Below are 18,567 nucleotides of genomic sequence, written 5' to 3' on the forward strand. Positions count from 1 at the left end.
GATGGATTTCAAGAATTCTCCATGGAGGCATGGGTTCACACAGGGGCCAGCTGGGTGATGAAATTGACTCAGAGGTCAGATGTGTGCTCATGCTCAGAGAAGACTTCAGAAATTTCAGGGACTTTCAAAATTGGCTCTGGACAGATCTGTTGACTGGGGAGACGGGAACTAATGCACGGTAATTCTGAGATCCAGGGGCCTTAAGCATGAAGGGAAGTGAGGGTGCACACCCCTTCTTCTAGCTGTGCTTTGGGGAAACTTGGAAGGGAATTGTCTCTTCTCAATTTGCAGAGATGAAGGACACTCAGAACATGTCCCTCTCCTTATCCCTCGACTTCTTCCACCTCCCCAGTTGTCTGGAAGTGGCCACAGAATCTCACATTAGACATCCCTGGATCCCTAGCCCTATTTGTCCCCAGCTGGATCTGAAGAACCAGCACAATCAGCTCCCTTATAGAGCTTGGTGCATCCCCACATGGGTCTAGCTAGATTCATACAGTGCTGGGGCAGCTGCAGAAATCAAGTCTTAAGAAAAATGAATATCTAAGCTCTTTCCATCCAAAGAAAGGAAATAAACATGAGAATTCCAGAAGAGTGTGGGGGTAGTCAGACCTGACATCCCTTAAATTCTGTATTGTAAAATAATAGGCAAGGGAACTATTACATGTAAGGCATTGAGGAAGAGGGAGTGTATGCAGTTAGAGATATTGAATGTCTACCACACAAAGAAATAATAAATGATTGAGATGATAGATGTGTTTGTACACTGATCAGATCACACATCACACGTATGGAAACCTCATTATGTACTCCACAAATGTGTACAATCACTGTATGTCAATCAAGAAAAAATACATTTTTTAAAAACCATGAGATACAGTTTCACACTCCAAACACGGGTATCAAAATTTTAAAAATCTGACAACAAATGTTAGCCTTGTCATAGAGGAACTGGAACTCTGTTTCATGGCTTGTGAGAGAGTAAAATGATTGAAGCACTTTGAAAAATGGCTTAGCAAATTCTTACAAAGTTGAGCATTTATTTGTCTATCACATTTCTAGGTATTTACCCAAGAGATATTTATATCATCTTCATTCACAATAGATCCATACCAGAAAAGGTACAAGTGTCCTTTGGGAGGAAAATGGATGAATGTATTCTTGTAGGCTCATAAATGGAAGGCTTATACTCAGGAAGAGAAGAGAATGAACGACAGATACATGCAATGACATTGACAAATCTCAAAAATTATGTTGTATAGAAGAAGTTCAGGGCCAGCACTGTGGCTCATGCCTGTAATCCTAGCATGCTAGGAGGCTGAGACAGGAAGGATCTCTTGAGCTCAGGAGTTCCAGATCAGCCTGAGTAAGAGTGAGACCTTGTCTCTACTAAAAATAAAAAATTAGCCAGGCAAGAGGATCACTTGAACCCAGGAGTTTAGGTTTCTATGAGCTAGGCTGATACCATGACACTATATCCTTTGAGACAGAGTTATACTGTCTCAAAAAAAAATCAGATAAAGATGGGCACATATTGTAGTTTCATTTATGTGAAGTTCAAGAATAGGCTCTAATCAATGGGGCCAGAAATCAAAGCCGTGGTTGTCTATGGGAGATGGAGATTGAAAGCCATGAGTGGACTTTCTCAGGTGATGGGTATGGTTATGTTTTCTAATTTGACTGGAGTGGTAGTTGCTCAAATGCACACATGTATCAAAAACCAAGTCGCACACATAAGACTTCTGCATTTCACTGTGTGTACAGGTTTTTGTTTTTACCTCCCCACAATAAAATGGAGGGGAAGAGTGTGACAGGGAAAAGGAAATCTGTAAAAGTTGTTTTGTGGAAAGTTGTTGCCATCAGGGGACACTTATCCTCTCTTCCCTGGGGAGATATGGAGATGCCACCTACTAACCCCAAGCTGAGCAAATGGGGCTTTAAGAGAGGTTTACCGCAAAGCTTTGAAGAGGGTTCTTTCTTGCAGAATCTAGGTGCCCAGGATGAAATGTGAGAAGTGTTCATCTCTTTTGCTTAAGGGATGGATGGGTTTCCATTGACCAAACGTGGTGGGTCCCTGAAAGAGATAGCAACCATTGGCGGCACCGTCTCGGGTCCTGTTTAGCAGAATTGTCTGCCAGGACAAGGATTCCCCAGCAGAAGGAGGCTGAGGATGTTCTGAGGAAGAGGGAGCGTTCAGAGAAGGTGAGGAACCCCTCATCCCCATGGAGGATTTCATCCTGAAGCAATCATGAGTTGAAGAGGAGAGAAGATTTAATATTAAACCAACTAGGAATTTCCAGGGTGGCAGGGGGGCATTTCCATAACTAAAATGAAACTTCCAAAAATAAAACAACTACATGAAAAGGGGACTTCTTATGTTCTGATGATGATGGAAAAAGTCATATCCCCTACTTCCCCCATCTCCCACTGCCATCTCCAGTGAACACTCAAAGAACCAAGGAAAGATGGAGCTCCTGAATAAAGTCTACAAAGAGTCAATGAAGGCAAATATGAAGTTGCATTTTGGTCATAATGCACACAAGTTCCCTGTGTATCCAACTCACCATCTCCAGTTGTATTTCTACAGTCTGCAGTTTTGCTCAATGACATCACCTCTCCTCCACCATTGAAGACAAAGAGTGGAGTTGTCCTTGATGCCACTGTCTCTTCTCACTAACTGTCCATCCCTACAACTCCTCCCCCCAAGCCCTCTCATAGCCACCCCCTTCTCTTCATCCCTTCTACAGTGGACTGCACAAGAGACCCCTAAGTGGTCTTCCTGTTCCCAGGTTTTGGCAGCAGAGTCAAAACTCTGGGTTGGTGCAGGGGAAACAAATTCTCTTTTTTTTTAAACACACAACAAACAGCTCCTGCTATTTTCTGGTTAAAATCCTTCTAAAGTTTACTCTGGTTCCATCTCTGCAGCTCTCAATGAATTGTCTGCTCTTTCCCTGCTCATATCTCATCCTAGTCACACTAAACCAGCCAGCAGTCATCCCAAAGCACAAGCCGTTTTCCTGCCTTCATTGGTTCGCAAGGTCCCTTCCTTGTGGCTGAACTGTCTTCCCTCACCCTCCCTGTCTTCCTGCAGGCTGTCTTCAGCTTCTACTCTCTGCATCTGTGTAGCATTCTGTGTGCACCTCTAACACAACTGTCAAGGCTACTGTCTGTTTAATTTCTCCTGAACTCATTAACTTTTCAGTCTCTAGCTCCTACCTGGCATATAGTAAACACTCGTCAAATGTTCATTGAATTGAGTATTTAATTATAGAGTAAATTGCTGACTTTTTGCCTTCGAATACTTGATTCTCATCTCAGGATCCGAGGAAATAAAAGAAACTTAATATGCCAATGAATTCATCACTACATAGTTATTGAATCCCTATTATGTGTCAAATACTGTTCTAAGCGAACTCGAGGTGAGATAGAAACCAGATAAAGTTCAAAGTCTTCGTTGGAGGACCCAGACACATAAATACCAAAAATAACTTCAGGAAGTGATGATGTTGCAAGGACAGACAGAATAATGGGCCAGCGAGTGATAGGGGTGACAGCAGTGTGGATAACTCTATCTAGGATGGTCAGGGAAGGTCCCTTGGAGCAGGTGACATTTGAGCTGATATCTGAAAGATGGGAACAACAGGGAAAGTTCTGAGGAAAGGGGTCGTTAGGTCAAGAAAGTAGCAAATGCAAAGCCCCTGAAATAGCAAAGAGCTTGAGAGATTTGAGAGTGAGAAGGAGGGCTGAGAGGTGGGGTGTAGAGAGTAAGAAGAGGAATAGCAAGAGATGAGATCTGGGGAATAGTCCAGGGCCGGATTGCTCAGGGCAGAGGTCAGTAAACCCTTTCTATAAAGGGACCAGCTAGTAAATATTTTAGGTTTTGCTCAGTACTTTATCTTTTCTAACCACTCAATTCATATTGTAGGAAACAGTAGAGTGTTCTGACCACTCCACTCATATAGTAGGAAAGCACAGAGACAGTGTATAGACTAATGGGCATGACTTTGTTCCAATAAAACTTTATTTGTAACCGTAGGTGGTGGGCCAGATTTGGTACATGGGCTGTAGTTTGCTCACCCCTGGAGTAGGGCAGTTAAATCCCATGATAAGGAATTTGGATTTTATTCCAATTGGGTAGGTAGCCATTGGGAGATTTAGAATAGTTGGGTAGGTAGCCATTGGGAGATTTAGAATAGGAAGTCATATGGTTGGATTTTGCTTTAAAGGGATTTCTCTTTAAGACATTGCCTATAACATAATTTACAGGATAAGAATTGTATTTCTTAATTTATTCTTCCTTCCCCATTATGAACTCTATTTTAAATTCTCTTTAGAAAACTGAGGGGATGAGAAGAGTCTCTGGTAGTTGCCAGGACCATTTACTAGTTATTTGACCTTAGGTTAATTGCTTAATCTCTCTGAGCCTCAGTTCTCCTTTATAGAACTATAATAATAACACCTGCCTCTAAGGGTTATTAAATGGATTACATGAGATCATGTATATAAAACATCTGTCACAGCGCCTGGCCAAGTAAGGGCTCAATGATGTAAATCCTTTTTCGTCTTTTTCCCTTCCGTCGAGCCCGTATATGTCATTCTGCAGTCAAAGAGGGGTAAATGTAAAAGCTGGTCATTGGGTTAAAAAATCAACTGCAGAGTTACAGGCCAGGTAGGAAATTGTTCCACATAACATAACTGGGTGCTTTGGCTGTTATAAGAGCTAATACAATTTTAATTTAAATGAATAGAAGAATGCTTTCTCATTACAGGAATGATAAATGTATTTGTAGTCCTATTAGATAAGTATGTGGAGTTCTGGAAATAATTCTAGGTGCATTGATTCGAAAATACTATTAATAAAGAACACTCAAAAAGAATGAGCAATAGGAAATGGTTTGGGAACCATGTCATTTAGAAAATTCATTGGAAGTGTTTGGCTTGGGAAGAGAAGACTGGAAGGAAACAAAAACTGTACAAACATTTGAAGGGCTATCATCTGGAAGAATGAGAAGACACACCAAATAGGTGTAGCGGTGGGCCACCTTGGGACCGTGGGTGGAACATGCAGAGATAAGATATTTCCACAATTAAAGATCTCTATGATAGAAGAAATCAGATCTCAATCAATGCACATATTCTGAAAGAGATCGAGGTACCTCGAACAGCTTAACTATTGCATAAAAGTTTTTTTTCAGTGAAAGTACAGCCAAACTGAAAGACTTCTCACCATCCCTGTCTAATTTCTGATTCCATAGACCTACAGTGTATACTAACCAAACCTTGGAGATCAAGAGACCCTTCAGATACTAGGTACTTGCTCCTTCTCTTGGGCTCTTTGGTAAAAAGAAGATTGCAAACTACATGAATTCATGGTTCATCAAGAAGTAGAGAGATAAACAGAAATTTATCAGGGAGAAGAGGGGGGAAGGCCAGGAGGGAGTGGCTGAGATAAAAATAAAATAGGGTCATCTTATGTGAATTGAGTCAATTTCATGTCGCTGGAAAATGAATGATAATCAGGAGAGGAAGAAAAGGATGTGAGTAAGTGTTCATAGAAACCAGTCTCTAATTAAGCAACTGCCAACTGTCTATCTGTGTAGACTCCTATGCCTCGTCTCCAAAGGGGCCATAGTCAGTTGCATTTTTTTTTTTCATAACACGTAAACAGGAAAATACCAAGGCCACTGGGCACAGTGGCTCACACCTGTAATCCTAGCACTTTGGGAGGCTGAGGTGGATGGATTGCCTGAGCTCAGGAGTTTGAGACCAGCCTGAGCAAGATCGAAACCCCATCTCTTAAAAATTAGCTGAGCATTGGAGTGGTTGACTATGGTCCCAGCTACTTGGGAGGTTGAGGCAGGAGGACTGCTTGAGCCTAAGAGTTTGAGGTTGCTGTGAGCTATGATATCATAACACTCTACAGAGTGAGTCTTTGTCTCAAAAAAAAAAAAAAAACAAAAAAAAAACAAAGAAAAACTACCAGGGAATGCTGTTTATTTTTGGCTCTTCTTCTCATGAAAGCATAAGCCCAATGAGGATAGACTTTCTTGTCCACAGCTGTATCCTCATCCACAGAAAATACTCAACAAATGTTTATGGAAAGAAGGGGGTGGGGAATGTTCCTAAAGTGGAATGTGGCCGCATGAAATATTGGCAATGGGATTAGGTTCACTATGAAATCCTGAATACTCAAGGGATGTGTCTAACTGTACCTTCAAGGTAATATACATATTGCCCCAAATTCTGTCTCCCCCCCCCCCATGAAATTTCCTGTCCCATATTGTATTTGCTGTAAGAAGAATTATCCCCCAGAAAGCCAGAGTAAAGTAGTTCTCGTCTGTGGATGATGGACGAGCACTAGACCAATCGAGGCTCATAATGAACTTGCCGGCTCCGGAAGTCAAGGGGAGACTCTCAGAAAACGTGGGGAAGAAGTGGCAAAGAAAGGACAGAATGAAATTAGTAGGAAGAGGAAGGCAAAGGACCAAGGGGGGCAGGTCTTGTGTGCTAACAACTGCCATTATGCCCAAGAGATAATGTCCTGTGAGAAATGGGAATCAGCTGAGTCTCAGAGGCATGAGACCCTGAAAAGGACAAGTGTTGCAGAGGCTTTTACTGTTTCCGGTGGCAGTGCCACCAGGTTTGTGGACATAATGAAAGGTAGGCATTATTAAGCCTCTATGATGTCAGGCATTGTTGAGAACAGAAGGAAAAGTATCTTGCTTGCAACCTTGGATGACTGACAAGCCAACAGCTGTAGTCATGGGCAGACCCAGCTTTTCTGAGGACTGAAGCTTAGTTTTGGAGTTTTGTTTGGGGGGAGTTGCATAAAAAAAGAATATAAGGTTTTAAAATTTGAGATTAAGTACAGGGCCTTAAAAACAGACTGCGCTTTTAAGGACTGCTAAAATTTTCACTTCTTTGGTTTGTAGTAGAGCTATCTCTCTGACTATAGCAACAGGTCATCAATTAACTTAACATAAAAAGTGCCACAGTGGTGCCTCAAGAATGTTCATTTTGGAAATCAAGGGAAGGAAATGGATGGGACGGAGTTGAAGGCAGAAAGTTGGACAGTTCAAACTAATCCACATAATCGTGGTTTAATAATAGACCAGAACGCTGCTTCTAGATGAGTTCGTTTTTTATTCTCTTTTGCTAAAATTTCCCCCTTTTGTTAAAATAATTAGGAAATGTTTTATTTTGAGTGGAACAAAAACAAATACCTTGGATCTCCACACCGGCCTCTTCTGGGACGGAAGACTCGTTCTGAGCTTTGCAATCAGGGTGTTGTTGTTGCCTGGGTGATAAGCTCTGTGCTTCTGATTTAGAATAAAAATTCCTCCAAAATATTTTATAATCTGGTGATATTGGGCTTTGACTCGATCTGGTGGGTGGGGGTGAATGGGATTCCGAGGGATTCTCTCACTGTACTTCAGTGTCTCTTGTTTTCGATTGTGTGTCAGAGCCACTCGGGAAGCTTGCAAAACCCCCTTTCCTTGGGTATCACTCCCAGAAACTCTTAATGCAGGAAGACTGCTGTTAAGATTCTGAGGTGGTCAATTCCCACACAGCTCCTAGGTAAAACTCCTCTACTAACAACCTTGTTACACGTAGGAGGAATTCTCAGGAATGATGTTTACCAAAAGGGGAAATCAAGGCACAGGAAAGTGAGGGCAACATGTCTTAGGTCACCTATCAAGCACATTCTCCCGCCAGGAAGGCCTGCCAGAGGTCACCCATTGAGAACAGAGCATATTCCTTGAAGAGAGAACAGCCTAAGGAACGCCTAGATTTGGCAGGGGAGGTGGTGGTCACGGTGGAGTGGTGCGTGTTGAATTTAATAGACAAAGGAATTAAGATGAATAAAGTGGGCAGCAATTACTGAACACCAGAGACTTTTTAAAGGGACTTTGTGACTGTTGGCAAGACAAAAAAGAAAAAGAGGGGAATATATATATATATATATATATATGAGAATTTCGTAAGAATAGAGGGCCTAAGTGAATGGGGAGGCTACGTCACAAACAAGGAACAAAATTTGACGTCTGGAGGGGGAGGGAGGGATTTGCACAGTCCCCAGCAGATCTCAGGCCCTCAATCAATGTTTGCTGAAGGAATTTGCAAAGGAGGCCTAGTACTAATGTCGCCTCCATTTGATAACTACCATTTTCCTGGTTGCCTTGATCCTGGTGTGGGATGCGAGCCAGAATCCAACAAGCCGAAACAGACAAGGTGAGGTAATGCCAGAGAGGCCGGGCTCTGGTTAAGATGGTCAGGGACACCGGCCTAGTAGAAAAACCAGCCCGAGGTGGTGAAGGTGACTTCTTAGGGACACTTCCCCCATCAGCTGGGGTGTGAGTGGGGTGGGGTAGGGGAGGAGGAGATGTGCCCATGGGAGGGTGGGAGTGGAGGGGTGATTTCATCTATTTAGTGAAAAATGACCTGAATGTTTCTCTGAACCTGGAAACTCCCCATCCAACTGGGGCCAAGGCAAACAGGATTAGGTCTTATTTCTTCACTGATGGTTTTGCATCTGCTCAGAATGAGTTAAGAGGGAACAGAAAAATAATCTCCTCCCATTGTCTGTGCAGAGGAATGGGGAAGGCTCTGAATCACTTAATGGGTTAATATGACAGGTTGGTTCCCTGTAGACACTCTGCTTTTCTCCGGCTTCCTCTGCCATTTCTTCGGTATGTGTTCCCGGTAACAAAAAGTTGGCCCTATTAAATTCAGACAAGCCAGTCAGCCCCTCTGGCATTCTGTCTACTGACAAGCTACCGATTTCAAGTCTAATACTCCCTCTGACCTCCACAGGGGAACTGCTTTTGCCCTGAAGCATGAGGTTGTTAAAAGGAGTGGGCAACTACTGGTGTGTGATTTTCTATGGGGCCTATTGGGGTGGCAATCTGCAAGGTTTTTCCACTTAGGTTTGGGGAGATAGGTTTTTCCTCAAAGTCTGTTTTAGAATCGTCAAAGATGCACATGAAAAAAAAAAAAAAGAAAACATCACAGCAATCACTAGTTAACAGTCTCTTTGGTAAATCTGTCCAATCATTATCTTGGAGAACCACCTGTGAATAAATCCATGGGGCCATATTCTTTTTAATGCAATGTGTATTTATTGTAAACAATAATATACAAAAAAGAAAGAAAGGCAGAAAAAAAGGAAAAGTAAGTTTCACAGAGAGAACAAAAGGTTTGTGGGAGGGGGCAGAGCACAAGTGAAATAAAACACAAACACAAACCAAACCTTACCTAAAGACAAAATATGATTTCAATGCCAGGCTTCTTAAGTTACAGAAATATCTTTTTAAAAAGATCTGCTTTTATACAGAAACTGAAAGATGCCATATCATGAGTGCTTTAAGATTTTATTCTACTGACTTCTAAAACTGTTAATATATCTTTTTTAAATAAAAAAAAAAAAGTTTGCTGTCTTTTTTAAAAAGCAATCCTCAAACTCTCCAGCCACAGAAGTCATTAAGATTAAGGTCTGTCAGTGGGCTGACCCCCCTCTGGTATCCTCCCTCTCCAACAGAACAAGCAGGGGAATATCAGTGACACAGGCTTGCATTGTTTTGTGTCACAACACACACACACACACACACACACACACACACACACATTCAGGCAGCCCCAAAGGTCTGTGGCAGAAAACTGCAAATGACTCAGTGATACACTACATTTGCAATCTCTCATTTGTACAAAAAGAGAAACAAGTTTCCAGTTTGTTTTCAACAAAAATAACGAAGCAAAAAGAAAAAAAAAGACAGACAAAAAGGCATTTGTACAAATCTAGGACAAGGAATCCAAAGAAACTTGCTTTTAAAATAATAAAAAAAAAAAGATTAAAGAGATAAATAAAAAAAAAAACTGGTTACAGTTAAGAACATAATTTAACAACAGATGACCATACCCTTTGAGGAAGGCTCCAACAACCTATTTTAAAGAAAGTAAATTAAAAAAAAAAAAGGAAGATTTTATTTTTTAAGTGAAAACCTCTCCTTACAAAATAAATAATTTTAGCATGTGGAATGTCTTGAAGGTTAACTGCTGGTGTTCAGAGAGGCACAGGTGACAGTCTGAATGCACGAGCATCTGCATTCCACGTGGGGCCCGGGCAGGCAACCAGGGGCAGTGCACTGGGGCACTTATTGGCTGCTGAAATGTTCCCAAAACAGATTTCGTCTCCTTCGCTTGCCTTTTGCCTTTTTATTAAGACTGCAGCAATCAAGCAAAGGCAGGGATAGTGCGCTAAAAGAGAGCACAAGTACTTTTCAGCAGCATGATTTTAAGGCTCAAGGTGTTATTCTCCGTTTAAAAAATATATATACGATAAAGCTTACCAAATGCTTCTCTAGACTATTACTGTTTACCCCATATTGGCAAAATAAGGCCTTTCTTTTTCTATTAAGGCAGCTCCTCCTAGAATTGGAAAGACTGAGGAATTAAACAAAGATAACTCCCCAAATTGATCTCATAATACAATTCTGCTTTTCTTTTTTATGTTAATACAACAAAAGGTTTTTTTTTGTCTTTGTTTTTTTTTTTTCTTTTTTTGTAAGAGAAAGCAAATCTGTACAAAAATACTCTGGTTGCAAGGAAAGCTAGGGCACGCGCTGTTCAACTATGTTTAGCTGTTGGAAAAATAAGAGCATTTAATTTTTTTAATCTAAAAATATGTATAAATCCCCTCAAAATGGTAATGAATCATACACAGTACATACTAAAAATATTTAAAATAGAGAATATTCCTCACAGAGGACCTTTTTTTTAATTACTGCTAAAAAATAATTACAAAGTCCAAACAGGCAGAGAGATTGAGCAAAATTGATCACACGGTTCTCCATCGCCCTCCACGCTCGCTCTGAACAACATATTCAAGTCCAGTTTCTCCTCGATCCGGCGGGTCCGTCTCTCCCAGGGTGCCTCGGCCACTGCTTCCACAAGTTGGCAATGCGTTGGGTAGATAATGTTTCTGTCTTGGAATCTGGGTACGAGTTGCCTTTAGCTTAAGTGTCTCTAAGGAACAGGGGAAAAAAAAAAAGTCCAAAGGAAATTCTGGTTGATTTATTTCTTGGGTTATTTTTAAGATCATCTCGGCCGTCTTCGCCCTCTGCGGTCTCCTCAAGGTCTGGTGAGCTGTGTGTACACCGGTTGTTCCCAGTGCTGGGGGCTGTGGGTTTGCGGGATGGAAGGGACCCCAGAGGTGTCGGCGATGGGGGTGTACATGGGGCGCTGGGCGGGGTTCATGTAGGTGAAGGTGGAGTAGAGGCCGGAGCCCTGGCCGGCGGCGTGGCTGTAGTAGGATCCGGAGTTTTGGTGGTCAGTGTAGTCGTACTGAGAGCGGGTGATGGGCGGGTAAGACGGGCTGTAGTGCGGGAGGCTGAAGGGGCTGTAGGCGATCTGCTGCGGCGAGTGCTGCTGCTCGCTGTAGTGGCTGGGGCTCAGCTGCTCGGTCTTGATGTGCGTTCGCTGCGACTGGCCAGGCTCGCTGCTCAGCGTGGTCAGCGTGTGAGCCTGAGGCTGCTGCGGGGGCGCTGCCTGCTGCTGCGGGGGCGCTGCCTGTTGCTGCGGGGGCGCTTGTGGGGGCGCCGGCGGGGCCTGCTGGGGCTGCTGCGGGGGCGGGGGCGGCGCCTGTTGCTTGGACATCCACACGTGGCCCGCCCCCGCCGGGGTCGCCGCGGTGCTGCTGATGCCGTAGCTGCCAGAGTAGGTGACCTGGCCGTGCGTGGCCGGCACCCCTGGGTGCCCGTTGGGCGGCAGGTACTGATCAAATTCATTGACGTCGAAGGTCTCGATGTTGGAGATGACGTCGCTGCTCAGCTCGCCGATGTCCACGTCGCGGAAGTCAATGGGAGGCTGTCTGCCCCCCTCTGGCAGGGGGCGCCCCTCTCGCTTCAGGTCAGCCTTGCCCGGCTGCACGTCTGTTTTGGGGGTAGTGGGCGGGGTCGGTGGGCCCTGGGATTGCCCTGCAGGCAGTAAAAGAGGACAAAGCACCGGAAATCAACAAGAGTCACGCAAAGGCCCTAGGCTTAAGAACCCTCCTGGGACCCTCCCCCGCTAGTGGGTGTCTTAGGGACCCTATCCCTGGGCCAAGTAGGAGGCGCGCTGTGCTGGAGATAAGTTGCCAATGATTAACCTGCCAGTACACAACCGACAGGGGCCTTTTATCAGGGAGGGTCTGGGGCCCACGGGTCCGAATGACCAAATTGTTACCTGCAGAAGAGCTCAGTGTGTGCTTTGGGGGTGGAGAAAGAGAAAAAGGGGCAAGTCTTGTAAAGCTGTAAAGGCATTTTACTTCGCAATAAAAAATTAATCTGTTAGGATGCAGGGAATGCGTTGGGGGTGAGTGTGTATGTGTGTGAGCTCGTGCCCCTCGTGGGTCTCCGGGTAGGGAGGGGAGCCAGATTAGGCGCAGAAAGTAGTAGTAGTATTTCCCTCCCAGAGGAGCCCCAAATTCTAAAAGGAGAATGTCCTAGGTCAAAGCCTGAGGGTGTGCCAGGCATTTGGGGTGGGTGGGGGCACACTCACCCGAGTGTTCGCCAGGGGAGTGCACCTCGCTCATGCCCGAGGACGAGTGAGGCGAGTCGGCCTGCAGCGCCTTGAAGATGGCGTTGGGGGAGATGTGTGTCTGCTCCGTGGCCTCCTCGGCCTCCGCCTGCCCGTTCTTCACCGATTTCCTCCGTCGCGGCTGGTACTTGTAATCCGGGTGGTCCTTCTTGTGTTGCACGCGCAGCCGCTCCGCCTCCTCCACGAAGGGCCGCTTCTCGCTCTCGTTCAGAAGTCTGCGGGGAGGAGAGGGGGCGCAGAGTAAAAGAGGGAGCCGGTAAGTGAGACCCACAGAGCTGTCAGGGCCGCAGGGGGAGGAGGCGGGACCCTGGCCACTCCGCAGCCTACGCGCACCCCCCCACCCCCTCCAGCTTCCCAGTGGCTGCTGCAACTTGTAACTAATCTTAAAAAGAAAAGAAAAAAAGAAAGAAAGAAAGAAAAAAAAAAAACAGAAAAGGAAAAAGAGAGAGAGAAAAAAAACTCAGTTCTTGCATACAGACCTGAGCGGGTCACTCCCCGCTCCGCCCCCTCCCCTTTCCTTTTATTCTGGAAACCCCGCAGATGAAAATAGCTCCCCGCGGCTGCCGCTCTAAACGCCTTGCTACTGGAGTTATTTTCTCCCCACCCCAACACCCTTTAAAAACTTTCCCCCAAACTGCTTAAGTTGCAAGTCTCCTCGCGCCCCTTATGCCCCCCCCTTCCAGTTGTGTCCCACTCCCTCCCCTTCCTGCTAAGGTTCTCTTCCAGCCTGGATTTCTCCCCCACCCTCCATCGCATCTCCGTGGGTTTAGGGCTACAAGGGAGAGCTCAGATAGAAGGAGGGAGAGGCAAATCCACTGGTCCTCCTCCCCCAACTTCCAAGAGACCTGGCAGCCCTGACCTTCTGTCTCCTACAAGTCCTCTCCCACCCTCTGGCGATCTCCTCCACCCTTGCCACCCACCACCTCCTCCCCGTGTCCACTTGAACAATCCAAGAACTTTGTCAAACTCTGAGACAAAGTTACACCTCTTCTCCACATCCCCCCGCCCCCCACGCCCGAGCCTCCTCGGACCGCAATTCCCGGGCACACGAAGGCGGGGCGGGCACAGTGGGTCCTGGCCAGCGCCCAGCCGCCCCGCGCAGCCCACCCCCGCCGGGCCCTACCTCCAAAGCTTGCCCAGCGTCTTGCTGAGCTCGGCGTTGTGCAGGTGCGGGTACTGGTCCGCGAGCTTCCTGCGCGCCGCTTGCGCCCACACCATGAAGGCGTTCATGGGCCGTTTGACGTGCGGCTTGTTCTTGCTGGAGCCGTTGACGCGCACTGGCATGGGCACCAGCGTCCAGTCGTAGCCCTTGAGCACCTGGCTGACAGCCTCGCGGATGCACACGGGGAACTTGTCCTCCTCGCTCTCCTTCTTCAGATCGGGTTCGCCCTTGGGGAAAGTGTTCTCCTGAGGCCGCGTGTTCTCGGTGTCGGAGCCCGAGCCCGAAGGGCAAGGAGAGCCCGCCGAGTCTTCGGACATGGTGGGGCTGGGGGCGCCGGACAGGCCCTTCTCCTGCTCGTCGGTCATCTTCATGAAAGGGTCCAGGAGATTCATACGCGGGCCCGGGACAGGGGGCGGGTTGCCGGGAAAGGCGAGAAGCCGCTGCGGCTCGGGGACGCGAGGCGCGGGCTCCACTCCCCTCGGGTGCCCGGACGCGGAGCTAGCGGCTCCCGGGGCGGTTGGCGCGGCTGCTGGCTGCAGCGACGAACACTTAGGAAGGCACCGGGTGGCCAGTCCGCAGCTGCCCGCTCCAAATGGGGGAAGGCGAATTGGAGAGTTGAAGGAGGAGGGGAAGAAAAAGAGCAAAAGTGTGGGCGCTTGCACCCCTTCTCTTCGCCTCGCTCAAAGAAAAGCTCCCGCGGTCAAACTAGCAAGTCTCCGCGCCACCGAAGTTCCCACTCACTTTTGAGCTCCGCTCTCGGCTCTCCAACTCCCAGCGCCCGGTCTCTTTAATAAATACTCCCCCTCACCTTAGAGCTCTCAGCCAATCGCAGCGCCGCAGGCTCGGCTTGGCAGGCAGCTGATTGGACTGGATTTTGGGGAGGAGGATTGTGGCGCTGGGCTGGGTAAGAGGTTGGAGGGAGGAGAAGGGAGGGGACTGCAGCCAAAGGGTGGATGGTCTGGTGCGGGGGTGGGGTGGGGGGTGTTGCGGGAAAGGCGGGGGACACCGGGACGCCCAAGTGTGTAAGTTTGCCGCACTCTCCGAATGTCAGAATTTTGGTGCTGTATTCGCGCGAATCGTGCGCGTGTGTGTGTGTGTGTGTGTGTCTAGACTAAGATCTACCCACCCCCCACATTTCTTTTCACTGCTCTCTCCGCGGTACTGGGGACTTAGCTAGAGTTTGCAGTATTCGAAAAGCAGCCTTGCCTTGCAGCGTAACCTAGTTTAGGCTCCCAGAGCCTGCCTGCCTCTCAGAGTGCTTGGAAAGTCTTTTGAAGCAAATGTTTTGGTGACTCAACGCCCGCTGTTCTTCCTCCGTAATAATCCACATAAATAGATTAACATGCTCTGGTTCGCCAGGGCTGGTGCGTCTGGTCAGGACTCTGTTGCGCTTTTGCCAAGGGAATCAATGAAAACCAAAACTAAGTAAGTCCGGGCGAAGGCTGGCGGCAGCTATGGCAGCGGCGACACAGTAGCCCCGCGCTCTCGGGACTGTCCCGCACCGCACCGAACTTGAACTCTGACAAGTCCTTCTATTTCCCCTCCCTGACCCCCAATCCGTCCGACGTTCCTTAGTGGCAGGGCTGCCGCTTGGACGTTCAGCTCTTCGACTCCTGGCCGATTCAAAAATCGTCAGCAGCGATGCGGCTGGGGAAAAGTTTGCAAACTGCTCTGGTTTTAAGAGATGCAAGTTTGCAAAAGCAGCAGCGAGGCCGAGGCCGAGACCGGTCACTGGGTTTATGAAAGGCCAGACAAAAGCAGTCCACCCTGGCGGCACGGTTTCTTCTTTAGAAAACACCTGGAAGGGTGAATCGTCCGTGGTTCCAACTTTAGTCCCGTCCTTTGAGACCCGCACACAGTTGTGAGTGCTGGGGAAGGTGGTGGAGGTGCCTCTGATGTATTTCAAGTATTTCAAGTGTGATTTGAACACAACCTTTATGTTTAAACGAACTCCTTAGAGCCAGGTTGGGTAAGTGCAGAGTTATCTGTCCTGTAACAGAAAAAACAGCTTCGTCGCCTGCCTTCAGAATCACTAGTTTGCTCACAACTGTGGAATACTCTTCATTTTAAACTCCCCTCTTTTGGGCTTTTGCAAAAGTTTGCCTCAAATTAAATTATTCTCATGAACTGGCCCACATCTTATTAAAAAATTGTTTTTTTTTGTTTCTAATTTGCAAAGTACAGACAGTATTACAAGATTCATATTCATATTTTTCTTGAAGATTTTTTAAAATTTTGTTTTTTTCTCCAAAGAAGCCGACATTTCTTATAGGAAACAGAACCCTTCATAGAGTAGTAAGTTACAACCCTGTTCGACAGTATTTTCTTTTTAAACGAATATAAACTCTCTCGGATGAGATGTCTCCAGTACGCTATGGCTTGTTCACAAGTTTAAGAGGCCTCCATACAATAGCTTCTTATTCACAGCTGGCTCTGTGATAACTCTCAGAAAGTGTAAAAAATAACACCGTCTTTTTTTGGGGGAAAACATCTCGCTTAGTGTGGACCCATTTCTGTGTCTTGGGTAGGGGGCATTGTGTGTGATTCTAGACACCTGATCAGGAGACTCAGAGATCATCGGGCAGATGTTTTAACCAGGGCGTCTGTATTTAGTTGCATTTTATTGTAATTGCCATGCAGTGAAGAAAACTGACTGTAAGATAATTTTGGAATATTCCACTAAATATTTGTCAAGATATATACATACGTGTATGAATATATTTAATACATTTACGAAATAAGATATGTATAATTTAAATAGCATTCTACAGTTTTTTGTAATTCTCTGCTCATTTAATGCAAGCATTTTGTATTTTTGCGTCTTTTTTAAAAAACGTGGGGTAACAGTCAGTCTGCTTAAAAATGGGCTGCAATTTTCGTGTTTATCCAGAGGGGGCGCCAAAAGCCCAGAAACTGTCTCTAACTTAACGACTGCAGGAAAACTTCGGTGGTAGCTGCGGGGGGATGGTGTGCTCTACTCAATCAGGACTGGTTTGCTGTTGAGATTTCTCTCTGCAGGAATAGGAATTCCTACGTGATATTCCCTCCTGTGCGGGTCCACTTCTGGGCAACTCAGGAGAATTTGTGTCCATATGGAACGGGATAAAAAAAAGAGCACAGGAGATGTCTGATGTTTCTGTTTTGCGCAGAGCTGGGAGACGAGGCCGGGAGAAGGGCCCTGATCCCCATGATGCCAAGCATTGCCGGGCGAGCCAAACTCAGGCCAAGTGTAGCGTGTGGGTACCGTCGACTCGCGAGTGGGTTGGTCCTGTGTTTTTGTAGGGGCATCCCGGTGTTCAGTTCCCCATCCCTACTCAGGGGCTCGGTTCCCTTCCTTGTGGTTTCCAGGGTCGCCCCGACTCCTCCTCCCTGACCCTGGGAAGACACTCTCAGTCCCGACCCACGGGACCTCAAACAGAGGTAGAGAGAAAGGAACCCGCTCCCATTGTTCAGGTTACAAATCTGGAAACTGAGGCCCAATTTTAGCCAAGTGCTAAACGCCGTGGGCTGGGTCCCAATCAGATGCGGTGAGGGAGGGAAAGGGCAGAACAGAGGGACAGGACCGTCAGGAACAGAGGTGGGCTAGGACCGCACTGCACAATGTTGGCGCACCCGCTCTTTCAGGTACCAGCTCTTGAGCCAGAGCTGCGAGGTCTGCCGCTGGGAGGGTAGACACTGACGTGCGACAGGATCCCAAGGGGGGGACCTCGGGAAACTGAGGTCGGCTCCCCCTGGTTCTCGCTCTCGCACGTCCCGGCCGGCGCCGGACTTAATTTCCCCAGCATCTACTCGGGAGCGGAGACCAGAGCCCAGAGCGGCTGGCAGCGGGGCGAGTTTCGCGGGCTCTCCGGGGCAGTGCGGGCGGGAGGGAGTGGGGAGGTTTGAATCTCCGGGGTAGGGGTGAGGCATGCAGGCAAGTGGGGTTCTCTTCACCCGGGGCATTAAAAATCAGGACTGCCCTATCCAAAATTCCGAATCAGAAGTGGGTACGGTGTGTAATTCAATTTTCAGTAGGTGCGCGTGTCCTAGGAAGAGTGTCCGCCCTGGGCGATGTTATCTATAGAGGAGATAGGAGAAGGGGGTACCCCCTCTCTCTTCCAGTTCCCCCGCCAGGCCCCCTTGCGGTAAACACCCCAGCCTCTGGGCGGGACAGGTCCTCGTGTCCTGGGCTCTCAGCACTTGTGGGTAATTAGTACTTTTCACTGGGCACAGAATGTTTATCGTTGTTCCCTCACGCCCGATACAAGTTCTTTTTTTTTGGTGGGGGGAGCGGTTTTGGAAGGGAACTGGCAGATAAGCCGGGACAAGGTTGGGCTGGACCGCAACTGCTACAGCGAAAAGAAAAGTAGCAAATAGATTCGTGGGTGCACAGTAAATATCTGTTGACTGAGCGAATGAACGTGACCTTCGGACGTTCTGCCCCGGTGTGTGTGTCCGATTCCAACCGCCAGACCTCCCGGCCACGCCAACAGCACGTTCTGAAAACGCCTGCGAATGGACGTTCCTATACTCGTGCTTCTCCCCAAGCGGGAGCCTGACTTTGGCGAGTTGTCCGACACGTTTGTCACTAAGGACCCCGCCCCCTTTAAAACTGTAGGCCGAGAAGGGGCATTTCAATTTCCTTCCCTTTTCTATTTTGGAAGAGAAAGATGAGATGGGCAAGAGGGGTCGGGTTGAGGGGGCATGAACCACCATTCTGCTCCCAGGTGACCTGGCAGGGTTTGGGGGCGTCAGGGGGCTGTTACTCCGCGGGGTAAGGACCCCAGCCAATGCAAAAGACTGGATAGGCTGACTTGTCCTGAGTTTCTCAGCTGTTGAGGGACAAAGGGGGG

General features: G+C 47.3%; 1 protein-coding gene across 1 annotated transcript; it reads right to left on the reverse strand.

The window, feature by feature from the left end:
- Positions 1-9,099: 9,099 nt before the first annotated feature.
- Positions 9,100-14,505, reverse strand: SOX9 (SRY-box 9). The gene is made up of 3 exons (XM_003786172.3): positions 13,697-14,505; positions 12,535-12,788; positions 9,100-11,972 (listed from the first exon to the last, which is right to left on the reverse strand). Exons 1-3 carry the CDS (start codon positions 14,125-14,127, stop codon positions 11,128-11,130), a joined length of 1,530 nt encoding a protein of 509 aa, XP_003786220.1. The 5' UTR covers positions 14,128-14,505; the 3' UTR covers positions 9,100-11,127.
- Between the last annotated feature and the right edge of the window lie 4,062 nt (positions 14,506-18,567).

The sequence above is a fragment of the Otolemur garnettii genome, unplaced genomic scaffold, assembly GCF_000181295.1.
Source record: "Otolemur garnettii isolate 467f Iridium unplaced genomic scaffold, OtoGar3 scaffold00018, whole genome shotgun sequence".
In the NCBI taxonomy this organism is placed as follows: Eukaryota; Metazoa; Chordata; class Mammalia; order Primates; family Galagidae; genus Otolemur; species Otolemur garnettii.